The 27,956-nt window shown below is 39.5% G+C and overlaps 1 protein-coding gene across 1 annotated transcript; it reads left to right on the top strand.

The window, feature by feature from the left end:
- Positions 1-9,554: 9,554 nt before the first annotated feature.
- Positions 9,555-12,031, top strand: LOC109152789. Its single transcript, XM_019300431.1, has 4 exons — positions 9,555-9,594; positions 9,640-9,691; positions 11,556-11,602; positions 11,757-12,031. Exons 1-4 carry the CDS (start codon positions 9,555-9,557, stop codon positions 12,029-12,031), a joined length of 414 nt encoding a protein of 137 aa, XP_019155976.1.
- Positions 12,032-27,956: the final 15,925 nt, after the last annotated feature.

Here is a 27,956-nt window from a genome sequence, read left to right as displayed (position 1 = left end):
TAATGTGGCAGGAAATCAAAGCGGTCAGAGGGGCAAACAGAAGAGTGGTAGGTTCGCAAACACAACATGGTGGATTTGGAAATGGAGAAACAACTTCGTTTTTCAAGGAGTAGAGAAGACAGTGGACGAAAACGTGGATTGGCTCCACCGCCAATTGAAAGAAATTGAGTTAGCGTTGGAGAAGAGCGCTGGTCCTGGAGGCAGACAAAGCAGGGACAACAGACGTGAGCAACCTAGGCAACCACCGGAAGTAGGGTGGATCAAAATCAACACTAACGAGCGTGCTGGCAAAGGAAACCAGGCGGCTTGGGGCGGCATCGTAAGAGATGAGAATGCTACGTTCCTAGGAGCTTTCTCGAAGAAGATTGGACATGCGGAGCTTTGGAGGCGGAGCTGTGGGGCCTGTACCTGGGCATGGAGATAGCTTGGGAGAAGGGATTCAGGAAGGTCATCACTGTCGAATCAGATTGTGCAACAGCGATTAAGATGATAAATGAAACGGAGAAGTGTTATGGCCCTGTTGGGAATCTTGTAGAATTCTGCAAAGCTTTGATCGATCGAGCTTGGTAGATTACAAGGATGCTCTTGCCAAACATGCTTGTGATGACAAGGATACTTTAAGCTGGATGGAAACCCCTCCTAGGGAGATCGATCCAAAGGCTTTTGCGCAAAGACGAGTTATGCCTCTTTGAAGCAACGAATACTGTAAGGATCAGATACTGATCTTGTATGTTCTCCTCCCCACCCCGGAAAAAAAAACATTTACTTTTCCTAAAGAGTTAATTACCAAAATGATCACTCAACTATAGCTAAAGTACCGACTTGGTCGTCCTCGACTTTTTTTGTTGACCGACTAAGTCATCAAGTATTGAATTTATGTCCGATTTGGTCCTCTGTCAGTTTAGGTGTTAAATGACCGTCTATTGTGAGGCAAAATGAGACTTTTACTCTTCTTCCTAACCAACTCTCTTGTCCTCTCCAATCTTCGCCCTCTCCGCCCTCAGCCTAACCTAATCGCAACCTCCGCACAACCACCACCACGCATTGAACCGCCCTCTGTCCTCTCCAATCTTTCTGGCCCGAGATATTGCAAAGGATACATAGCCCTACCACTTAAATGCACATCAATTTAACCATACCAAATTGGATTTAACGATTCGCTTGGAGCTTCAAAACCACAAATGTTGCTCTTCATTTTCCTCCACACAACCACCACGCTCAAATTCTCAGCCGAAGCCAACTCCAAACCACCACTGCCGTCCACGGAAGAGGAGAAGTCGTTTTGCGGTGGCGACTAAGGGAATTTCGCTCTGGCGAAAAGAGATAAAAGGGGCGATTTTTACTTCTCCCCAATTTTGACCAAAAATTCTGATGTCGGCGTTACGCGTCAAGGCAATCTGATCCGATCATTTGCCTCGCCTCTTTGAGGCGGCCATGGAGGTGGGTGGCTCTCCTCCAGAAGTGGTGGACGAGGCCTCTAGAAGTCGCGGTCAAGTCTTTGTCGCGGGAGGTTTTTCGGGCGTCTTAGTCCTTGCATGGACGATCGAAGGCGATAGATGGGGTCAGGGATGCGTCTAGATCAACCCCCGCTGCTCAGATTGTTGATCGGAGTGTTCTGGAATTAGATGACTCTGTTGCACAGTCGGCAGTGTCCCGGCGGTTGGGGGACGGCGATAATGAAAAGGACGACGGCGAACCTCCCCTGCGACCTCAGATTGGTGATCGACTGGCGGGTTTCCTGCGCTCAGAGGTCTCTGGCTATGGAAGGGAGGGTGGTGTGGGTCTTGGAGTGGTTGCGGTTGAGTGTTCCCGTGGTCTAAAACTTGGTCGTTTATGGTGGCAGAGGAGGGACTGCCTTCATTGATGCCTGCTCTTGTTGCTAATGGTTGTGAGGCCAGGCTGAAAGTACTCTAATATCCTCAAAGTGGAGACTGAAAGTACTATTATGCCCTCACAATAGACAGTCACTTAATACCTAAACTAACGGAGGAAGAATTGGACATAAATTCAATACTTGATGACTTAATCGGTCAACAACAAAAGCCGAGGACCAAGTCGGTACTTTCGCTATAGTCGATGGAACATTTTGGTAATTAACTCTTTCTTAAATACCCCCGCATTATGTCAGTGTAAACTATAGTAACGAAATATTCTTAACCTGCTCATTAATTTTCATAAGAAATGTCTTAGGTTCGAACCTCATCCCAATAAGAGTTGGCATAATTGTTTAAAATATATTATGAATATGTTAGAGTGTATTAAATATATTATGAATATGTTAGAGTGTTTTAAAAATAAAAATACAATATAAAATTTGTTCAATTACTTAGCCAGACTATGTACAGATCTCCCACATGAAAGAGACCACTATATGCCATCTGAGCACAAGGTGCTTCATAACATAGTTAGTAACTTTGATTTATTATGTAATGAGAACAACTTTGTAATTAAAGAAAGAAGTTTTTAGCATTAAGGGTATGTTTGGAAACCCGGAAAATGACTTCTGGAAAATGAGTCATTTTCCAGAAGTCATTTTCCTTTCCTGTGTTTGGCTGCACAATAGAAAATTGTCTTTTGGTGTTTGGTTCATTTTCCAGAAAATGATGAAAAACTGTCTTTTGGTGTTTGGCAGAATGGCATACTTAAACATTTTAATTATTATATACCGAATAATATATTTTTATTTTTGTTTGTAGAATATAACAATTTTTATTACAAATTATATGCAACATAAATTTTGATTGTATTTAATTCTAATGCCATTGCTCTCTATCTTTCTAGTACTAAAACTATTGTCACAATATGACAATTTGAAATCACAATTACATGTTAGAAACAGCATAAACGCATAAATAATTAAGTCTTGAAAATTAAAGTCCACAAAGTGTTAGGATCCAATATAACAAGTACTAAGATCCAACATAACCAACCAACTACAAAACATACATAAAAATAAGTCTTAAAGATTACAATCCAAGTCTTAACATGCATGTTAACCAACAAAAAAGACATACATAATTTAATCCGTCGAAGAAATAAATTTCCCAATCCATTTTCTCTTCAAACTTGCATTCTTCGCATTGAAAATTCGCGCCTGAATCTCATTTGTCATCAAGTATTCAAATACCTTACATAGGTCATCCTCATGAAAGTCATCACATATGCTCATCACATCCGCAAACAACTGATTTTCATCAATACCGGTATTCAAAGATTTAATTGCCGTGGCAATGCTACCGAGCTGTTCAGCAATTTCATCCACCTTCAAGTCAAGTGACTTTCGCTTCCGACCGGATCTTTGAGACGATGCAGTTGATGCAGATGTTTTTCCCTTACTAATTTCTTCATCAATGTTATCAGTAAAAAAAAATATCAGCAACAAGTTCACTGGTTTGGCATAAAAAAAAAAAAAAATTGCAACTGGTTTCGCATCCGATGCGAAACCAACTGGTTTTCGCTGGTTTTCCGCATCGGAAACCAGATCTGGTTTCCGATGCGGAAAACCAGCAGTCACTGGTTTCCGACCGGAAACCAGTGACGCACTGGTTTCCAATCGGAAACCAGTCACTGGTTATCTGCATCGGAAACCAGATCTGGTTTCCGATGCGGGAAACCAAACCCCAGCCATAATATTTGGAAAAAAAAATTAAAAAAGAAAAATAATATACCTTGTAGCCTTTCTAGTGTTGGTAAGCTTTTGTGATTGTGGATTGTTGAATCTTGAAGGAGGAGGTGAAGTGGGAGAAGAAGCAGTGAAGGGAGAAGAAGGCTTGAGCGTGCATGTCTACGGATGATGATTGAAAGATGGAAAATGACTTCCGCCAAAAAAAAAGGGGAAGTCATTTTCTGGATTTTAGCCCTCATTTTCCATTGATCTGACTAGCTAGCGTTTTCCTTTGACTATTTTATTTTCAACCTTCCCAAACACCAAAAACCTTGAAAATGATTTCAGAAGTCATTTTTTGGGTTTCCAAACAGACCATAAAAGAAGTTAATTAAAAATATTTTTTAGGATGTTTGTTTTCAAATTATTTTAATACTAGGGAGTAGGGAGTAAATAGAAAAAGTTAATAGTGTGGTGCAATTATTTATGGGGAAAATTGGCAAAGTCACAGGAAAGATCAGAGAAAATGAGGCAAATTAAATTGGTCACTTTAATGTACGAGGGAGGCGAAGGTAATCTGGAAAAAATGGCAAAGCGAATAAGTCACTCTCACCGTACGAGGCAAACCCAGTCGGGAAAAAATGCAAACTCATCACTATCCAAAAATCTGGCAAGAACTCAACAAGTCGCTATGACGGAAAATGCAAAGCCAATGGCGAATTGAACCCACTATATCTACAATGCCTCCTGGAAAAAAAACATTCATTCCAATCAGACTTCACATATAATAATTATACTGATAGAAATAATGGAAGTTATTGAAATGGCGCCAGCAGAGAACGCCCAGAAACCTATCCTATCACCCATCATCACCGCATTGGACACAACGTTGGATAAACTCAAGAACCTCGTCAAGCTCAAGGAACCCGAAAACGCAATCCAAAATTTGGAAAAGCAAGAGCTCAGTAAAGCGATATATCAGGTAGGCGTTACCTTAACCGTTGGTCTGGTTGCCCTGAGGAGAGACAAATTGGAAGGTGTGGAACAGCTTATGGTTGTGGCAAACGCAACGGGGTGTGGCCTTATCTTCAACGGCCTTATGCTCCGTGAAAGCACGCCGACGTTTGCGACAACTGCGGAACTGGTCGGAGTGGGTATAGTATTTGCTAGCATTCATTTGATGTTCTCCATACATTTGGTGTGGTGGCTACGAATCATCGTAGCTGTCTGCTGTGTCTTTTGTATTAGACCTTTGATAATGGCGGAAGTTGGTGCCAAGACCAAGAAGGATAATGGGGTGGCCACCAAGTAATAGTAGTATATATATGTGAATTTAAGAACACTACTAGAAATTATGGAATTTCCGATCACCTGAAAGTGATCTTAAATCAAATTGATACCAAAAAGTGGTCGGAAATAGCAACAAAAGTTTTTTCGGATACCGAAAGTGGTCGGAACAAGGCTTTCGACTTGATTTAAGATCATTTTCAGGTGGTCGAAATTTTCATAATTTCCAGTAGTGGAATAAGATTGAGCCACATATATGATGGCAATGATGCAGTAATATTACATCTACTCTTACTTTCAAATCATTCTTGATCAGTTGTCATGTTCTAATTGATTGAAAAAAATAATGGGCAGTTGTTTTTATTCTTTCACTTTTCTTTACCCAATAAAATTTGTATATGTAGTGAGAGTTATACTCTATGAGAGATTAAAAGTACATTTATCATTTCCCTCCACGAAATGGGTAGGAATACTACAGGTTTAAACTAATTAAGGGTCTGTTTGGAAAGCAGGAAAATGACTTCTGGAAAATGTTTTCTGGAAAATGAGTCATTTTCCGGAAAACATTTTCCTTTCCAGTGTTTGGTTGCATTCTGGAAAACTGTTTTTGTGTGTTTGGTTCATTTTCTGGAAAATGAGTAGAATTGTATAATTAAACATTTTAATTATTTTATTTAGAATATTACAACATGTATAATAATATATAATAATAATAATTTTAAATATAATAAAAAAAAAACTAATAATATATCAAAAATATTATGGTGGTGGTAGTGGTGTTATTTGTTATAACTGGTGGTAGTGGTGGTGGTGGTGGTGTGGTGACGGTGGTTGCAGTGCTATGGTGGTGGTGGTGGTGGCGGCGACGGTGGTTGCGGTGGTATGGTCGTGGTGGTGGCGGCGGTGGTGGTTGCGGTGGTATGGTCGTGGTGGTGGCGGCGGTGGTGTGGTGGTGGTGGTGGTTGCGGTGGTATGGTGGTGGTGGCAGCAGCGGTGGTATGGTGGTGGTGGTGGCGGCGACGGTGGTTGCGGTGGTATGGTGGTGGTGGCGGCGGCGGTGGTGGTGGCGGCGACGGTGGTTGCGGTGGTATAGTGGTAGTGGTGGTGGCGGCGATGGTGATTGCGGTGGTATGGTGGTGGTGGTAGTGGCGGCGGTGGTATGGTCGTGGTGGTGGCGGCGGTGGTGTGATGCTGGTGGTGGCGGCTGCGGTGGTATGGTGGTGGTGGCGGCAGCGGTGGTACGGTGGTGGTGGTGGCGGCGACGGTGGTTGCGGTGGTATGGTGGTGGCGGCGGCGGCGACGACGACGGTAGTGGTGGTGGTGGCGGCGACGGTGGTTGCGGTGGTGGTGGCGGTGGTAGCAGCGGTGGTGGTGGTGGTATGGTGTTGATGATGTTGGTGATGGTGTGATGTTGGTGTAAAAGTTGGAAAATGACTTCCCCCCAAAAAAAGGGGAAGTCATTTTCCTCCAAAACAAGCCTATTTTCCAAAGTCAACGGAAAATGATTTCCGTTGACTTGATTTTCCAGGCACATCCAAACAGTGAAAACTTAGAAAATGATTTCCAGAACTCATTTTCCAGGTTTCCAAACACACCCTAAGGTTAAGTACATTTTATGTTTAGTCTGAGATGACAATATTTAAATATGTTTAGCTTATTATAAAATATGAAGTAATAGAGAGAACAACTAAGGAAGAAGATAAGAATGGTGAGAAAATGTTTAGAAAACAAAGGGATGGAAGAACAAATTATATTATGTGGGAGGTCATAAGATCAACTCTCAGTAGAGGCGTTGTTAATTCTGTGTGTTTCATTAGATTGAGAAAATATGTTTGAACAGATACTATAATGTAAAGAAAATAATTTATACCCCTCGATCAATCAATTACTATGTCCCCCTTTAATTTGTAGGGGCGTAAATGTTGCTCCTCAATTTTCAAAATGTTGTCATATATGCTTATCCTTAATGGAGCTGTGATTACCTATTATATCGCCCCATTTAGTAACGTTAAAATGATAATTTCATATTTAACTTTCTATTTATTCCTTTTCACTTTAATTTCTTTCTCGTCTGTCTCCTTCGTTTCTTTTTACAAATCCAAAACCCATTTCTTTCTCCTTCTTCAAATCCCTAATTTCATTTGTTAGGGAGAAGTATGGGGGAAGTTTAAAACTGAGCTTAATTCTTCACCATCATATCTAACCATAGAGATAGCTTAAAGCATCTCGAGACTTGAATTAAAAAACCAATTTCCCAAGAGTGAAAGCAAATGCATAATCAGCAACTTCCACTTCAGCTCCAAAAACTCACCTCATACTATGCTAGTTACAAGTAACTCCTTCTATTCTCCCCTTTCGTCTCAATTCTCATCCTCTAATATTCATACGTACGGTGATATTGTTAGAACTTTTCATTATGTTAGACATATACTGGGATTAACTAAGGACCTGATTTCTTTAGAAAGTTTGCATGCTAGTGGTTTTATTCATAGATATGAAAGGGATGATAAAGAAAATATTAAAATTAGTAAGGGATGATAAAGAAAGTTTGGATGCCAATTAAGTATTCAGATATCAATGTTGTGACAATAGGGATTATCCATTTATCCCTCACCGAACTGTAGCCTACACTTGGTCGGTATCAGATCCATTACTTGAATGGAGCTCGACTCGACTATCACTGTCCTGAATTGCTCACCTTCACAACCTAAAATCAGACCGAGCTAAACATTAGACGACCAGACAAAAGAGCTATATCAATCATTTTTGTCCCAACCATATTAAGTCGGGCTGAGCTACCGACTGATAATATATACTTACGCCCAGAGCCTAATTCCCACTAGTATATAAATGAATTTTAACATCGGTTATTTGGAGCAATTAATGTCGGTTAAAAAAAGATGATATACAAAGAGACGTTGTACAATAAACATACAACGTCGGTTAAATAAAAATCGTCATCGTAATTTTTTTTTATTTATTAAAAAGGGCATACAACGTCGGTTATTAATAAATAACTGACGTTGTAATTTTATTTTTATTTTAAATAAAATCATACGATGTCGGGGTTTTTTTTTTATATAACTGACGTCGTATAGTTTTATTTTTAAATAAAAAAAAATTTACAACGTCAGTTATTTATTCATGATTGACATTGTATATTAGGTTAATTTTTGTAATTTTTCAATAATATACCAAGTCAGTTTTTAGTCAAAAATGATACGGTAAGTTAATTTTTTTTAGAAAATAAATACATGCATACAACGTCGGTTAGACACTTAACCGAAGTTTTATGTATTTGTTTATTTAAATATTACATTTTATTTATCAATTTCTTCTCTTGATCGTGTGTTCAAAGACCAAGAGAAGAAAGAAGCAGAGTGGTAAAGTAGCGCTGCAGTTGCCAGTTGAGACGAAAGAAGAGTGGGGGATTAGGGTTTCAGATGAGTAGATTTTACAGCACGTTTGGTTCACGGAATGAATTTTGAGGTAATAGGAATGTTATTCCATAAGGAATGGAATAGGCAAGGAATAGAATAGGAATTGTATTCTATTGTTTGGTTCGCGGAAGGAATAGACTTTAGGAATTATATTACAGTGTTTGGTTGATTTAAGGAATAGAAATGAAATATGTTTTAAAAGACATAAATACCCTTATAAAAATATGTGATGGTGGCAATGGTGACGGTGGTGGTGGCGGTGGTGGTGGTGCTAGGGTGGTAGTGGTGGTGGTGGCGGTGGCAGTGGTGGGGGCGACGGTGGTGGTGTTGACGGTGACGGTTGTGGCAGTGGTGGTGGTGGTGGTGGTGGTGCTGGGTGGTGGCGGTGGCGGTGGCGGTGGTGGTGGCGGCGGTGGCAGTGGTGGGGACGACGGTGGTGGTGGGGGCGGTGACGGTTGTGGCGATGGTGGTGGTGGTAGCGGCGGCGGCGATGGTGGTGGTGGTGGCGGCAGCGACGGTGATGGTGGCGGCGGCGGCGGCAGTGATGGTGGTGGTGGTGGCGGCAGCGTCGGTGATGGTGGCGGTAGCGGCGGCGGTGATGGTGGTGGTGGTGGTGACGGCGGTGATGGTGGTGGTGGCGGCGACGACGATGGTGGTGGTGGTGGTGGCGACGGCGACGATGGTGGTGGTGGTGGTGGTGGTGAAATAGGATAAATTTATATATATGATAAAAAAAATTAGGTTAAAGAAAGGGGTAAAAAAGGAAATAGATTCTAAAATCTATTCCTGAGCGTTCAGTAATAGGCTAATACCAGGGGGGCCCTAGTAATAGCTATTACCTTATTTGAGGTAATAGGCTATTACCAGGAATATTATTCCTGGTAATAGAAGTGGTTACCAAACAACGGAATAGGCCTATTACTGGGAATGTTATGCCATTCCCGACCTATTCCGTGAACCAAACGGGTCATTAGTGTTTATAGGTTGGGTGTTGAGTTTGGGTTATTCGGGTCGAGTTGGCTTGGGCCAGATTTTTTGTTGGGCTGTACTTAAATATATTATTGTAATAGGCTTGAATAAATATAAGACATGATAATTTGTTTTCCAATCGTTATACGGTTGCAAAACGACACCGTTCCATTTTTTTTAAAAAAAAATCGTTCGGATTGCCGTTAACGGTGTTAGACGGTTGGAGATCGAACGTAGCGGTGAGGAGAGAAAACATGGAGGCAAATTCTAAGGATATGGAGACGGCCATCCCAGGTACTGAATAAGAACGAACTGATTAAGGGTGTGTTTGGTTGACAGGTTTATCTTTAAAGAATGGGTATCAAAGTGATTGGTACTGTTTGGTTGATAGGTTTTTATAATACTACTATGGATTTCAAATACCTCTTAATTGAAAAATCCATATCCAAATAAAATAAGGGTATCATCCCCTTATTCATCCCCAACCCCTTTGATTAATGCTTTTAATTTTTTTTTTCTTTTTTTTTTTGTTCAAATTGGTGTTTTGGATGTCTATATATTAGAATCAATTGTCATGCTTTTGTGTTCTTGTATTTTTAAAATCTTTATTCCCATTATATGATCAATTGATCATACATAACCAAACATCATTATATTATTGATAATCATTATTATTCCACCATTAAAATACTTTCACTAAAACCCAATGTTGCAAAAATCCCGCCTAAGCACCGATTAATCAGCGCGCTAGGCGCTGGACGGCCGCCTAGCGTATCACCATAATCGGTGGTCTAGGTGACTGGCCAGCTAAGCGGCCGACTAGGCTGCCCAAGTGTCGTATAGGCCGCCTAGGCATTGACCGACTAGGCCTCCTAGGCACTGACTAGGTCGCCTAGGCACCGACTAGGCCGCCTAGGCACCGATTAGGTCGCCTAGTCGGCCAATTAACTATTGTTACATTCTTTTTTAAATGAGTTATTTCACTCAAAACGGCATCGCTTCGAGCGAAATAACTCTAAATTGTTCAAACTCTAGATGTTTTTTAGATTAATATTTAATATTTTAGTATTAACTATTGAAATAATAAATAGTTTATAATTATCAAGTTTTAAAAATTTTTAAAAATTTAAACAAATTTTTTTTAAAAAAAAAATAAAAAAAAAAAATATACGGGTATCTAGGCGCCCATTAATCCCCGCCTAGGCACTAGGCGCTCCTTGAGCGTCTGATGCCCGCCTAGCGATTTTTTCGACCATGCTAAAACCCATTACCATTACAAGTATTTGAAACCGATCTCAATTTCGATTCTCATGCATGTGCGAACCAAACACACCTACCAATAGTGTTGTGCTTCATTAACACACACTAGCTTGCAATCTTGCATAATGACGGACATACGAGTGCATAGCCGAACATGTAGAATATACGAAACAACACCACACACGCGTACTGCTAAACTATACAACGACTTACAGTGAATAAGATGAGAATTGTAGGAAACTGTATATTATGAACTGTGAATACAATGTACATGTTAGAGGAATATATATACAAGAGGAATCACATAAAAACTAGAATAGGAAGTCAAAACTATGACTCAAATACAAGAATTCTAATACTAGTCCTAATAAAGAACCCCACACGAAGGACAACAGCCAACGTCCAAACAAGGCATAATTGCACAGCACTAGCAGTCAACGAAAAGTCGAAAATGATAAGTAGAAAGAGTTTTTTCCACTTTTGGTCCCTTGACTTTACTTGTGCTGACAAATGGGATTCATGACTTTTATTTCAGACAGGATTAGTGCCTAACTTCAATTTCTTTTCCACATTTGGTCCCATCCGACCAAGAATCCGGCCAACCCACCGAAAATTTACACATCTCTTGTTTTTCTAAGGGTAAATTAGTCTTTTCTTGTCATGGTAAAATAATACGTAGTAAAAACTAAGAAATATTTAATTGCTTCATTCTCGTCAAATTAAAGTTGCTTCCTATTATTTATTTATTTATACCTCCATCCTCATCCTATAAGTCAATGTCACTGCTAGTTTCTTCCCGAAGCTTCTCTGCTAATTGATATTTGCGTCTGCTCGACGGCGGTGATAGAAAAAAGCTTTGTTCGGTGGAGTAGAGTCATCGCGAGAAGCCATACAGGGCTCTCTGAAATGTATATGATCTTCAAGCTCCTGATCATCGGCGGCGAGATTGTTGAAGAAGAAGGCGAGTGGGAGAAAAAAAGATAATTTTCAAACAGAAAACGAGGATCGTTGCTGCAAATTCTCTCTAGATTGTCTGCTAAATGTATGTATAATGTAATTTTGCAGATATAGTGTAAACTTGCATGTAGATTTGAGAAGTTTATAGTGTAGGTTTACAGGATATATATTTGATTCGTGGAATTTATCAGAGGATTCTGATTGTGTTTGATTTTTGAATACTCTGTGCTGTTATGCAGTGCGTAAATTTCGGAAGAGCGGTTTGGATTTGGAATTCACCGAGAATGGCTGCGAAGACGATGATGATGAGAAAGGAGGCGGCAGCGCAGGGAAACGGAGCGGCGGCGACAACGACGGCGGCGAAGATGAACGAAGTGATGTTGTTCGCGAAATGCGAGTGTTGCAGATTGACGGAAGAGTGCACGGAGGCGTACGTAGCGAAGGTCCGAGAGCGGAACCAAGGGCGGTGGATATGCGGGTTGTGCGCGAGGTCGAAGCGACATATTGGCAGTGAAGTTCAAAGCTCAGAGGCCGCCGCCGAGCAAAGACAACAATGAAGCAATTAAATATCTCTTAGTTTTTATTATTTTACATGACAAGAAAAGACTAATTTACCCTTAGAAAAACAAGAGATGTGTAAATTTCCGGTGGGTTGGCCGGATTCTTGGTCGGATGGGACCAAATGTGGAAAAGAAATTGAAGTTAGGCACTAATTTTGTCTGAAATAAAAGTCATGTCATGAATCACATTTGTCAGCACAAGTAAAGTCAAGGGACCAAAAGTGGAAAAAACTCTAAGTAGAAAATAGAAACCGAGAACAAACACAACCAACATAAAAAAATAAAAAATAAAATAAAATAAAATAAAAAGAGGAAAAAAAACATACCAGGCAGTCAGGCACCATAGGGAAGACCAGTTGCATGCCGGAAATGACTCACAATCTTGCCGGCGACGAGCTGCTAACAACGGCAGAGAGAGAACTGATAATGGCATAAACGAAAGGGAAAAAGAAGATCAACTAATGAACGTTTACTAAGCTTTAAAAAAAAAAGGACAACTACTATTTTAAAGCCCCACTAATAAAGGAGTAATGAACCAAATAACCAAAATGCCCCCCACATGACAAAAACTGCCAAATAAATATATACTACACAATAAATAGCACCCATTAAGATCACATAAAATCAAAGGTCACAAAACGATCACCCGTTCTCACCTAGCAACTAGTTCTCATATGATTAAAAATCTCTCTCTCTATATATATATGATCGCGTTCAGGTGCGAATTGCCCGTCCAAGAGATAATTGAGAATTATTGCGTGCGCCAGATGTCCAGATCAACGAATCAAATGTAATTTTTAAAAAAATGACGCTGTAACATTTTCGTAAATAACTCAAACTTTGGTGCATGTAAATGTGTTATATGTGCAAGTAGTTGGTGCACCTTTGCAAGTAAAAAGTGCAGGTAAAATCACTACTGAAAATTATGGAATTTCCGACCACCTGAAAGTGACCTTAAATCAAGTTGAAAGCCTTGTTTCGACCACTTTTGGTATCCGGAAAAACCTTTGTTGCTATTTCCGACCACTTTTTGGTATCAACTTGACTTAAGATCACTTTCAGGTGGTCGGAAATTCCAAAATTTCCACTAGTGAATAACTTATAAGTGCACTTACTTTCACCTACAAGTGCATGTAATTTTGCTTTGTTAATACTCATTGATCTGAGTTCGTTCTGTTTGGCATCGCTTTTGTTCTTGCGAGGGAGTTCAGCGGGTAATTAGTACTACCTGTGAAAACCACCCGCAAGATGGTTTGAGGGAGGGGTTGACGGGATAGGTACACCTTTGCAAGTAAAATGTGCAGGTAAAGTCACTAATAAGTGCGTTTACTTTCACATACAAGTACATGTAATTTTGCCTTATTAACATTCATGCACCTAGATGCAACTACTTATATATATGATTTGTTTTTATCATAAAAATGTTGAATTCTATTAGTTTGCATGTCGGGATAAATAGGTATAAGACATGTACAAGTATTATTCTAGTGGGTTCGGGTAATTCTTTAATTTGTTTTGCTGATTTGTTTTAATATTTTAATTTGTTACGCAAAATACTACTACTCCTAAATTTTATTCTTCTCTCAAAATTTTGATATTGATATTTTCTTCGGAATACACATGATAAAGATAACAAAATTCATTATCACATAAAGAAGTAAAAGTGGAAGAGTAGAAATAGAGAATTCATGTAATAGAACTCTTTTATTACTTCCTTAGCTTCCTAGTCCATCAAAACCTCACCAACAAAAATAAACCCTTCTAAGATCAAGATTTTTTCAATAAAATAACATCATCAACCAGAGTTATGCTTCTTATGAGATGATAGGGGAGAAAAAAAAAGAGAAAAGAATTACGATATAAATATTATTATTTTATTCTAATAATTAAAATTTTCTATCTATCTGTTGACTCACAATATTTTAATTTTAATAAGATTAACTTTATTCTTTTTTTCAAAAAATATATAAAATAAAACGGATTAGTGACGGTTGGCGCATGGCGCATGAGAGAGGAAAAAAGACAAAAAGCGAAAATAAAACGGATTAGTGAGGGATGGCTCAAGACGGATTAGTCTATTGTTTTATCGGAAGACGGAATCATAAAAAAGTGGTAGAAATTGACAATTTGTGTCCGACTAGAAAGAGATGTTTAGCTCCTGAATTGTGTGGCAAACAAGAAACATTGAGACGATATTCACGCCTCTCCAACGAGATTTCCAAAAATTTTGCAATGCAATCACATATCATTCCTTACATTAATTAATAAAGGAAGATTTTAAAATACATCATTATTGTCAACTACCATGTACTGTGATGACATCCCGGTTACGTTATCCATTCAAGTGGATGGTCAAAGGTTTGAACTCCGATAGTGGGTGCTTAGATTCTTTGAGTTGAAAATATTTGAAAAAGCATAGAACCAATATTACCTTGTAAAGAATTATAAATATTTCAAAAAAATACATCATTATTAGTTAACAAAATTTTTTCTTTTTGAGTGACGAATGAAATTTGTAGTCATTATGTAGGGGTGGTTAGCAATAGACCACAAAAAGACTAAGAAAGCCAAGTCCGATTCGAGAGTAAAATTTGTAACCTTGTTATTACCAAATCAATATCATGATCAATACAGTTAGGATTGTCTCATATAATGTTATCTTATAGTGCATACAAAATTAAATATAATCATTTTCATAAACAAAAATAGTAATTATGTAACGATTTATGATTTTTAAAAAAATATATTTTTTGAAAGTGTTGTATATATAATTTTTTCCTGATCAATATTTTGAAATACCCCTTTTTCAATAAAAATAATTAAACAATTATTCATCAAATTTCAATTTTGGTCCTATGACTATTAATTAAGGTCTTGTTAATTGCAATCTATGACTTTTAAAATTGTTAATTTAGTACCTTAACTATTCAATTTTTATTAATTTTAGTCAAACTTCGACCAAATCTCACCAAAAAAAAATATTAATAGGTAAATAATGATGGTATTTTAATCATTTTTTCTCATTTCTTTCTTCTCCGACGAGTCCATCTCAGCTACCCTGTTTCTGACGACATTGATAATTGGAGTATAAGTGAGGGGCATAAGTTGCAATTTTCCCTTCAAAAAATGATATCCCGAAATGACTCAGACCATTTTTTGAAAAATAGTTTAATTTTCTAATGCTTAGTTTAAGGTTAGAAAACTTTATTGTTCTGTTTAGCAAGTTAAGAAATTACATTTTTTTCTTGTTTGGTTCATTTTCTTGAAAATAAAATATTATTTTCTATAATAATAATAATAATAATAATAATAATAATAATAAAGTTGTGGGTGTGGTAGAAATAATGATAATTTATAAACTAGAAAAGAGATGTGAGAGAAGATAAATTAGAGAAAATAAAAAATCTAAAAAATGTATTCAAATAAAAATTTAGAAGACAATCTACTATATTAAATATAATCATAATCACTTCTACCAAAGTTTGAACCCATCACCTTTCACATAAATTAAAGGAGCAATTTAGTACCACAAAGTACTTAATTATTCAAGTATAAATTTAATTTTTTTAAAGAGTTAAAAAAAATATGTATATAACCTCAAGCTAAGTCGCGCCCGCCGACCCCGACAAAAAGTAAGCATAGAAATATTTATTTTTAATTCTGTTACACTCTCTCTGCTGGCACCCTATATATACTTTGTGGCGAGACAAGCAGATGAAGATTTCCCGTGCTTCTGATCTTCTTGATAGATGAGTATATTTTATGTTTTGGGTCTCTGTCTCTGAATAAATTTTATGCTCAAGAGCCGCCTTAACCATTCCATTAAATTATTATTTAACTTAAACATGTAACAATTTAATTCAATTGATAATTATAAATTTTTATTTTTTTTCAAAACATAAAATATACTCAGAGCATACACAAGGTCACAAGCTAGCACGGGAAATCTTCATCTGTTTGTCTTTCCAAAAAGTATATATAGGGTGCCAGCAGAGAGAGTGTATACAAAATTAAAAATAAATATTTTTATTAAAAAATGTTAATAATGTCATGGTTCAATTCATGATGTTTTTTATTAAAAATAAAAATAAAAAATTGAAAGAGTTGTATAATTTTATTTTTTTTTTAACAATAGCATTAAATCCGATTTAAAAATCAGATTATAACCTTCAAAATTGACTACCGTAACAGCTGAATTAACACATTCAAACAGTCAGGTACTGTTCCGGTATGTTAGTAATGTTATTATTTATGTTATTATTTGTTATTCAGTTTGACTAGTCCTTATGTCTGACTAGTTATTTATGGCTTTCCTAGTTAATAGGATTAGTTTACGTTAATGTATATTAGGTGATTAGTTCTGTAATCACTATTGTATTGGAACATAAACGTTGATCCTTATCTCATCTGGTATCAGTCCAGGATCGTTTCTCTCTCCTCTTCACATTCATCGATCGCGCTCGATCGTTTTTCCTCCACCCCAAAACTGTTCGCCGGCCAATTAATTATGTCGACTGGTTCATCTGAAAGAACGGTCACCGCCGGCGACCTCACCCTCCCAAACCCCACCGCAAATTCCCTCTCAAGCGCGCATCACTTTGTGTCAATAAAATTGACATATCGTAATTTTCTTTTCTGGCGTACGCAATTGGTGCCCTTCCTCCGTGGTCAAGAGCTTCTCGGCTACGTTGACGGCGAGACACCTTGCCCACCGCCAACCATCCCGGCTGCTCCGGCCACCGGCGAGTCGACGTCCGATGCCACCACGGCCGCGCCGGTCCCGAACCCCGACTACCGTGCGTGGGTCAAGCAAGACCAATCTCTCCTCTCTCTGTTGATTTCATCGCTCTCCGATGAGGTCATGCACTTGGCCGTTGGGAAGACCACGTCTCGCGCCGTCTGGGATTCCGTCGGAGCCGCCCTCGGGAGTTCGACACGCGCACGGTGCCTCAGCCTGCTGGGCCAATTCCACTCCCTCCGGCAGGGGAATAGCACTGCCGCCGAATATTTAGGCCGCGCCCAACTCTTGGTGGAAGATCTTGCCCATGACGGCCGCCCCATCTCCCTAGACGAACAAAATCTGTTCGTTTTTCGTGGCCTGCGTCCAGAGTACCGCGCCATGGCATCCTCCCTCACCGCGACAGGAACGCCCGTCACCATTCCGCAAATTGCGGATTACCTGCGAGCGCAGGAATTCATCTACGCAGACGAGTTTCCGGCTGGTTCTGATTCCGGAATGGTGCCTGCGCCGGCTGCTATGTTTGCCGGGCGAGGCCGTCGAGGTGGCGGTGAGTCCGGGCGAGGTGGTTCCGGGAATGGTGGCCGCCATAATTCCAGCAGGGGCCGAGGAGGACAGGGACGCAACCGCGGTGGCCGTGGCGGAGCGCCGCGCTGCCAGATCTGCCGCGCGCAAGGGCATACTGCCCTCTATTGCTACAAGCGCTATGCGCCACAGCCGCAACCACAGGCCCACGTGGTGGTTTCCGGCGAAGACTCGGCGGCGGCGTCCTCGGCACCTGGCTGGTTTCCCGACACGGGAGCAACGGCCCACGCAACACCGGATGCATCCATGATGTCTCAGTCCGACGAGTACACCGGGGGTGATGTGCTCCGTGTGGGTAATGGGACAGGTTTGATAATTTCACGCGTTGGCCATGCTAATATCCCATCTGTGTCAAAAATGTTGCGTCTGTCAAATGTTTTACACGTCCCACAATTATCTGTACCTTTATTGTCTGTTTATCGCCTTACAAATGATAATAACGTGTTTGTTGAATTTCACAAAAACTGTTTTGTTGTGAAGGATACAATCACCAAGGCGGTTCTGCTTAAAGGGTTCACGTCAGGCGGCTTATACAAGCTCCCCGTCTCGCAGTCCCATTTCGCGTATCTGTCTGCCCGGGCAACTCCCACGGTTTGGCATCGCCGCCTGGGACATCCAAATGGTCATGTTCAAAATCGCGTCCTAAAATCATGCCCGGTAGCATCAAATAAAACCGAGTCATTGGAGTCGTGCGTTTCGTGTCACCTTGGCAAGGCTTCTAGATTTCCACTAGATAGGGTCAATCATACTAGTGAAAATGTATTAGACTTGTTATTTACAGATATTTGGGGCCCGGCTCCTGTAATCTCTACTAGCGGTTTTAGATACTTTTTGCTGTTTGTAGATGATTACTCGCGTTTTTGCTGGTTTTATCCCTTACGGGTAAAATCAGACATTTATAAAATATTTGAGTCGTTCCGTGTCATGGTAGAGCGCCAATTCGGGCGTTCTATCAAATCCATTCAATCCGACCTAGGAGGGGAATATAGAAAATTACATAATATTTTCACCCAACTAGGTATAATTCACCGTCAATCGTGTGCGTACACGCATGAGCAAAACGGCAAAGTAGAGCGCAAAAACCGGCACATTGTTGAAACCGGGTTAGCGCTACTAGCTGAAGGCTCAGTACCCCTTCAATACTGGGACTTTGCTTTCGAAACAGCTACCTGCCTAATTAATTATCTACCAACACCAGTTTTACAGTTTGAAAGCCCATACACTCGCCTACATAAAACTCCGCCCCCATACACTTTCCTACGAGTCTTCGGGTGCAAGTGTTACCCCTATCTACGGCCCTACAATCGCCATAAGATAGAGTATCGCTCTGCACCATGTGTCTTCCTAGGTTACCCACCCAGCTTTAGGGGATATAGGTGCATGGACCTAACAAGTGGAAAAGTCTATATCTGTCGCCATGTGCGCTTTGATGAGTCTGTTTTTCCTTTTTCAGTCTCTACAGGAATTAACACTGCTGAAACAGACACAACGGCTGTCCCGTGGGCGGTTGGGCCGCTTGTGACTCATGAATCAACACCAAGTGAAATGAATATAAATGAAGTAACATGTACCAACTCCCGCAGTCCTACACCGATAGCTCAAGAGCCGCCTCCTCTGGCTCTAGAAGGGCCGGTTCAGACACATACCGAGCCACCTCGGGCTCGAACCCGGAAGCCCCGTGCTCAACCACAAGACCGAGCGCATGTAATGCGACTGCGGCATCAAACACGGGGTACGGGTGAGCAGCTTCACGCTTTAACTGTAACAATTGATCCAACCTGTTACTCACAGGCGGTGGGGCATCCGCAGTGGCGAGATGCGATGGATCAGGAGTTCAACGCTCTTATTCATAATGACACTTGGAAACTTGTGCCGGCCGAACCACACATGAATGTAGTTGGTTGCAAGTGGGTGTTCCGCACCAAACGGAATGCCAATGGGTCTGTTGAGCGCTACAAGGCTCGGCTTGTGGCTAAGGGGTTTAATCAAGTAGCTGGCGAAGATTTCTTCGATACTTTCAGTCCCGTGGTCAAACCGACCACTGTTCGGTTACTGTTCTCTCTTGCTGTAACCCGTGATTGGACTATGCGTCAGCTAGATGTCCACAATGCCTTTTTAAACGGGCGTCTGACTGAGACAGTCTACATGAAACAGCCACCAGGATATGAAGACCCAATACACCCGGATCATGTGTGTCATCTCCAGCGGTCGCTATATGGGCTTAAACAGGCCCCCAGGGCGTGGTTTAAGCGTTTACATGACTTTCTGATTTCTGCAGGTTTTAAATCCTCAAAAACGGACGTATCCCTATTTCACTATTCCACTAGTGCATCACGTGTGTACCTGCTTGTGTATGTCGACGACATAATTATGATGGGCAATGATTCTACGCTTATCACTGAGTTACTACGCCGACTAGCCACGACCTTCAAAATTCGTGATCTCGGAGTACCTAGTTTCTTTCTTGGAATTGAAACAGTGAAGGATGACTCGGGGTTTTTACTGTCTCAACACCGCTATATGAAAGACATTCTAAATCGTGCGGGCATGACGGATTGCAAGCCACTGGCCACACCCGCTGCCGTTACTCAGCCAGTAACTCCGTCAGACCACCTGTTCGACAATCCGACTCAGTATCGTCGCCTGGTTGGGGCACTTCAGTACCTGACTATCACGCGTCCGGATCTATCCTTCTCCGTCAACCGCCTGTGTCAGTTTATGCACTCCCCGAGTAATGAGCATTGGGGGCTATTGAAGCGCGTGCTGCGGTATATCAAGGGTACCGTCACTTACGGCTTGCGGCTCACAGCTTCCGTTTCGTCTACTATTCACGGGTTTTCTGACTCGGACTGGGCCGGTTGTCCGATTGACAGGAAGAGCACCAGTGGGTATGCTGTGTTCCTAGGGGACAACCTCATCTCTTGGCTGTCTCGGAAGCAGCGCACTGTAGCACGGTCCTCGACTGAGGCGGAGTACAAAGCCCTCGCCGACGTGTCTGCTGAGGTCACCTGGGTTGTTTCTCTTCTTCGAGAGCTCGGGCTCCACACAGGCGAGCCTTCCACGCTCTGGTGCGATAATCTCGGGGCGACCTATCTCTGCGCCAATCCTGTGTTCCATGCTAGGACCAAGCACGTAGAGATCGATTTTCACTTTGTTCGAGACAAGGTAGCTTCCGGTGACTTAGTTGTGAATTTTGTTTCAACGAAGGACCAGCTCGCGGATATATTCACCAAGCCATTGCCAGGGCCTCGCTTTGCAGCTCTACGGGACAAGCTCAATGTTGTGGCTCACCACCCTTGAGCTTGAGGGGGTGTGTTAGTAATGTTATTATTTATGTTATTATTTGTTATTCAGTTTGACTAGTCCTTATGTCTGACTAGTTATTTATGGCTTTCCTAGTTAATAGGATTAGTTTACGTTAATGTATATTAGGTGATTAGTTCTGTAATCACTATTGTATTGGAACAGAAACGTTGATCCTTATCTCATCCGGTAGACGTGAACCGAACGCACTGTTCCGGAAGATCGGAACGTACCGCTCACCGGACGGCAGCCGCGTACTGTACTGGTAGACGCTACGCGCGGTCTACCGCGGCTCTCCAGTAGCTAACAAGTTGATATTCTGGAATTCCGGAAAGGTCCGCAAGGCCTGCCAACCCGCAGGTGTTGGCGTACACGAGTTTAGGCTTGGATCAAGCCTTTTCGATCTCAGTATAGGGGTATAATTTCAAACTCAACCAAACAATGAAATCGATATTTTCAATAATTTATTTTCCACCAACCAAACAATGTAATTAATCTTCCCGATTATTTCTTTTCCATAAAATTTTAATTCCATTTCGTCTCAAATAATTTCTTCGAATCAAACTGGCTAAAAGCTAAGAGGAAAGAAGAAATGATGAATCAATTAAATTGATATTGATGAGTGATGCCTTTACAAAGCAAAACAACTAATCTATTTATACAATAAGAAATAGAGATAAATGCGGCAGTGCGCATTGAGGAGAGGAAGAGATGAGCAACGTGGGTGTTGAGGATGACGCAGTCTTCACGATGTGAGTCACAAAATACATTAAATCCTAACAGAGATATTGAAAACAAGTGAGAGAAAAGATCCAGTACTAAAAAAGTCAATTCAGGTAGCTATCGCCCTGCCCCACTGCACCCCTTCAATATTCAATCTCACAATGCAATTGTTGATTAACCACGCACGCATGAATCAACATTTAATTTAACAATCCCAAAATTCTTGACCTCGTATAAATACGGAGTATAATTTAATTTTTTAAAGAGTAAAAAAATGTTTAAAAAAAAAAAAAATTGGCCTGGAACCTCGCTCAAGCGGTTTGCGAAGCCGACGAAAAGTAGCTTAGGCATAAATATATTCATGTATCATGTATGTATGCAAACCCAAAGGCCAAAACATAAAATATATATAGAGTCTACCTAACCCAATATATACATTATCAGAGCTGATGAGCATATACAAGCTAGCTAGCTTGCCCGGGAAATCAATCTTCGATCATATATCTATTTGCTTGACTTGAAAGAAAGTATATATGGTGCCAGCAGCAGATGAGCACGGCGGGGTTTGCCGGACTGCGCATGCCCTATCATGCATCATCTTCACTACATTCATCACACCCATGTGGGAAACACTCAAGACCCTCCTCAACCTCATCGTATGCTTGGACGTACCAGAAAAGAAGAATAAAGGGGTTTCTGATAGCTCTGGCGAGTCGGAGGAGATCCCAATAATGGGGTTGATGGTGAAGCAAGAGCTGAGCAAAGCAATACTTCAGGTAGGTGTGACTTTAAACGTTGGTGTGGTTGCACTGAGAAGAGAGAAGTTGCACTCTGCAGAAGAGCTTATCGTTGTGGCAAACGCGGTGGGATGTGCTCTCATCTTCAACGGCCTTCTGCTCCGGGAGTGCACGCCGGCCTTTGCGAGAACTGCCGAACTCATGGGAGTGGGCTTAGTATTTGTTAACGTTCATCTGCTGTTCTGTATTCATATGACCGGATGGTGGGTTCGAATCCTCCTAGCTCTCTGCTGTGCCTTCTGCATGAGGCCTTTGGTCATGGCGGAGCTATTCTCCCACACTAAGAAGAGCCCTAACATCAGCGGTAACGTTGATGAATTGAAGCAGTCAGTCATCACTCTTGACATCAACCATAATATAATGGATTAATGGCCGCCGGTAGGTGCCTAGTTGCCTACGGTTCGGAGAAACTATTTGAATTTAAAATAAAAATGAGAAATACATATGTAGCTCCATCTGTTTACTTGCAGGATTTGGATTATAATCAATAGTTTCTGGTTCTAATCTTCTTCTCCTCTACTTCCAAATACTGCATACTAAGGCTCTATTTAGTAAAATGGCTGTTAGCTGTTAGTTGTTAGAGGGTATAAATAGTTGATAACATTAGCTAATGGTAAAAAAGTGTTTGGTAAATTAGCTATTAGCTGATAGCGGTTGGAAAAAATAGCTTAAAATGACATAAAATGGCATGTTAACTGGCTATTTTGTGGTACAATTATCAGTGAGGTCCACTTCCGATTTGGGTCGGGTCAAAGTAGATTCGGATTCTTCGTAGTGAGACGAAGAGATCGATATATTGTACGCTCAAAACGGATAATGGGTGAATGAGATATTGATTCTCAAAGTAGACCCATTTGAGTTGGAAAATGAAGGGAAAAAGTGAGCTTTTGTCCCACATTGGTTTGGAAAGAGGATTTGCCCCCCTTATATACAAGAGCTCTTTTGAAAGCTTGTAGAATTGTATAGCATAGAGGCTCTTATGCACGTGCACATTGAAAAAGGCTTGATTCAAGCCCGAGATCGTGTGCGCTGTCACCTGCGGGCACGAATGTCTTCCGGGAATTCTGCCTTGCTTGCGGGCTAGGTTATGCCATACTTCGGTATCATTTAGGCTTGATTCAAGCCCGAGCTCGTGTGCGTATCATTTAGGCTTGATTCAAGCCCGAGCTCGTGTGCGCCGGCACCTGCGGGCACGAATGTCGTCCGGAAATTGGCTGGCCTTGCGGACTAAGTTATGCCAAACTTCGGTATCATTTTCCAACCGATACAGTCACTTGGTTCGGCCGAAACCGAGAGCACCACTCTCGTGCTACAGAGAGAGAGCACGAGAGGTTGTGGGTGGTGCACCGAGAGCATAACTCTCGTGCAACGGTGAACACGAGAGGTGCACTCTCGGGTTACACCACAACACGAGAGATGCACTCTCGTGCTTTCGTCTCGTGTCCTGAACAGCGAACCCTGTACGCCAACGGTCTGGAACCCGAAAGTTCTGACTGTTGTGGGGATTGAATTCATCTGTTACGGAATTAATATTCCATTAACTCCAATTTTGAATTCTGAATTCAATTCCCAGGCAGTGGCCTGCTGTTATAGCTGTTGGAAGTCAGCTTTAATTGCCATAGTAAAGGCTTTTGATTCCTCCACCCCTATATAAGAGAAGGTAGAGGCAGCAGAATTTTATACACAGAAAAATAGAACACGAAAGTTCATCTTTTTAGTCTCAAAACTCTGTGCTTCTACTCTTTCTTTAGCCATACTGTGTTCATAGCCTTGTCTTGCTCGCCGGATTCTTTGTTTGAATGCTCAAACATTGAATCATAGCAAGTTTTATCCTGGGAAGCCTAGGCCACAACGCTCCTAGCATCTTTGGGATGTGGCAAATAAGGTTTTAAGGAAAGAGTGATCACTTGACTCTTGCAAAAACCCAACTCTAAACACGAGCCAAAATTCTCCATCTTTCCTTCCCTATTTTTTGCAGAAAATAATAATCTTTATTTGATTATTATTTGTTTTTTCTACCAACGGATCCAACAATAGCTGATAGCTGTTTGGGATAATTTCTTTTCTCAAAAAATTAATTGAAAAAGTTGCTTGAAGTAGCTTTTCGAATTTTAGAGGTTGCAAAAAGCTAATTAACTAAACATTTATATTGATATTTTAACTAAATCAAACAATTAATAGTGGTCAAATAAGCCAAAATTGACCTATAGACCAATTTTTTACCAACCAGAGCCTAAATCATTAAGTTAAATGTCTTTATATTTCTAATGTTAAATGTATATAGTATGCATGGTTTCGCTCAATTTTCCTAGCTTTTCTCTGATATGATTTGACAATGGTTAATTGTTCACGTACGCTAATGATTTTTGTTGGTTGGTTGTATATCAATTATTACAATCTTTTAAGGTTAGAATTAATTTCATTTTTGTCTTAAGCTTATAGGTATCATTTCACTAATTTATTTTTTTAAAATTTTATTTTATTATACTCACTATTGATCTTGTTCAGTGTATATTATATTGTTTCACTTTTAATACATTTTATTTAAATTTTTAAATATTTTACTTGCACGCAGGTGCATTCTATGAAACTCTTACTTTCACTTTTAACACAATTTATTTGCACTTTAAAATTCAAATTATTTATAAAAATATAGCCGTATTTTTTAAAAAACATTTTTGATCTATTAAATCTGAACAGATGAACGATTGTCATGAGTTCTTAATCCTCTTTGGACATGTGGTCCTCGTCTGATTCATCTCCTAAGGTGTGGGATGGGTGGTGTAGGGAGCAACTGCCCCACACTGGATTAGCCCATGAGATTAACTTAAAAAGTTTAAAATATATGTAAAATATAATAAACTTTCGGTAGAGATAAATTGCTAATTGACCCCTCTAGCCTGGCATTGAAACGGATTAGTACGTCACTGACTGTGAATGGTGGATGATAATTGATATGAGAGTACGAGACCGGCTCTTTCATGACGCTTTAAATTTTTTTAATATTCTGTTTTGACGAAAAATTAAAAAAGTGGTAGAAATTGACGTGTTGTTCCCGACTATAAAGAGAGATGTTAACTCTTTATATATATACCCAAGTTTGAAACGAAAAATATAAAAGTTTCAATCTAAAAGTTTATATATATTTTTACTTTTAGGTTTTAATTAAAAGTTTCAATTGGTAATATAAAATTTTCAAAAAATTGATTTTAATTTTTTATTCAAACCTCGGTATATATATAAAGAGTTAATTCAAAGTTCATCATGTTAGTTTGTACGGCTATATATAAGTACTAGGCTAATAATCAAAATTATTATTCTAAGTTATTTTTTTAAAAAAAATAATTTTCTAATAATTAAAGTAAAAAGATTGTTTATTTAAAAAATGAAAATAAGTACAAGATTAACCCATTTTAATCAAAATGAGTACAAAGTCATGTTTGAACTATAAAGAGAAGATTCTCAAAATGGTCCTTCGACTATGGCCTTTTTCTTAAATTGGTCATTTGACTTTTAATTGCACCCAAAGTAGTCATTTGACTATAGTGAAAACCCTGAATTATCAGTTTTACCCCACATTTTAACATCCACTTAACACCAAAACTAACAGATGCCCATTTTGGCTTAAAATTCAATAGTCGGAGGACCACTTTGGGTGCAATTAAAAGTCAATGAACCAGTTTGAGAAAAAGGTCATAGTCGGAAGACCATTTTGAGAATTAACTCATTTAACTATTTGCAATTTAAAAAAAAAAAAAAAAAAAAAAAAAAAAAAAAAAAAAAAAAAAAAAAACCTAAGTGAGTCTATTCATCCCCTCTAGACTCACTCTCTAACCCTAGCGGGACCAACAGCTTCAATTGACATAAAATAAAAATTACAAAATACTATACTAATTTCTTTATACAAAAATATTATGAAGTACTATTTTCTTGTTCGAATTCAGGAATGAAAATGGAAAAATCATCAGCACAATGGAGAGAGTGCAATCATATTTAGGAACTTCTGCCTACCTAGAAAAATAGAGATGAGAGACGAGATTAAAATATTGTTTCGAATGTTGAATAAAATAAAATAACATAAGATATATTTCAAGGAGTTGCCACAAGAGTGTATTGCTTCTAAATGTTAAATTTGTTGAAAAATTAACAAAAATAATATTTAATGTGATCATTTGAGGTCAGCGTGATTCATTTTCAATTTGTGTTGGTTTAAAATGGATTAATAAAAATGATATTTAAAGTGATTTCAGCTTCACATGACTTTTTTTTTTTTTTTTGAATGCAGCTTCACATGACTTAATTTGTCATATTTGTTACGTTGTTGATGAGTCAGACAACATATTGCATGTGTCGATCGACTTTGAGGAAGAGTACGTGACGTAGTAGTGGTGGCAGAAGAGAATTCAATTAAAACTTTGTTGTGATTGACGAAACATTAAGAAATGCAGAAATAGAATATTAATTTCCGAAGAAATAGAATATTAATACGGCATTTACGCATCACGAACGACATCCGATCCAAAACTTTTGTATCATTCATTTTAATATTAATTAATAAAGGAAGACTTTAAAGTACGACATTATTATTTTTATTATTTGGTAGGGAAAGTACGACATTATTTTATTACTTAGTAAGTTTTACATTGGCGGATGGTTACATGTTCTGAATTAAAACCATATATATAATAGAATTCTTCATAATAAATATATTTACATTGGCGGAATAAACCGTCGAGCCAGGAAACGATGGTTTCTCTCCTTTTCTTCAGTCTTCTCCCACTCTCCTTGACTTAATTTTTTGTGAATTCCCTGTTGATAAAGGATAGAAAAGACCATTTTGTCCCTGTTGATTCCGGATACCAAAAATGGTCGGTTTTTGACTTAATTTAAAATCACTTTCAGGTGGTCGGAAATTTCATAATTTCCAATAGTGTACTAAGCTCTTGCTTTTCCAAATTTTGGATTGCGTTTTCGGGTTCCTTGAGCTTGACGAGGTTCTTGAGTCTATCCAACGTTGTGGTCAATGCGGTGATGATGAGTGATAGGATAGCGGAACAAACGCCGCCGCCGGAAAAAGGCCGGTGGTTTCTGGGCGTTCTCTGCTGGCGCCATTTCAATAACTTCCATTATTTCGATCAGTATTATTATATGTGAAGTCTGATTGGAATGAATGTTTTTTCCAGGAGGCATTGTAGATATATTGGCTTCAATTCGCCATTGGTTTTGCTTTTTCCGTCCGAGAAATAAAAAAATATGTTATCACCTTTATTAATAACTAAAGGAAAGGATGAAACCTGAAACCTCAAACGTATTAATAATAGAGGTGGTGAATATTAGGATGGTGATGGTATCTCCCAGGACTTGTCATTTTTTATAGCTTGGAAGATATCACAATGTATGTTCTTTTAATGTTGGTTCTATTACAATGTACTATCAAGAGTCAACACCACCGTCCCCGAGACTTGAATCCATGACCTCCCATTTGAAAACGTCACTTCATGTCACTTTGACCACAAAGTCATTGACATTTTAAAGCTAAAATATAAATAAACCAAAGTTAGTACTTATGTTAACTTGTTAAGTAATTAAATAATAATAATAATAATAATAATAATAGCTTTGAGAAAATATTTTACTTTTAAAAATACTAATGTCTTTCTGAAGTGAGTAGTTGTATTATTTTTATTTTATATAAATAATAATGATTATGATACTAATAATAGCCACTTTGAA

Source organism: Ipomoea nil, unplaced genomic scaffold, assembly GCF_001879475.1.
Source record: "Ipomoea nil cultivar Tokyo-kokei standard unplaced genomic scaffold, Asagao_1.1 scaffold2480, whole genome shotgun sequence".
NCBI classification, from domain to species: domain Eukaryota; kingdom Viridiplantae; phylum Streptophyta; class Magnoliopsida; order Solanales; family Convolvulaceae; genus Ipomoea; species Ipomoea nil.
The sequence above is the reverse complement of the archived record's forward strand: the minus strand, read 5'-3'. Positions and strand labels throughout refer to the sequence as shown.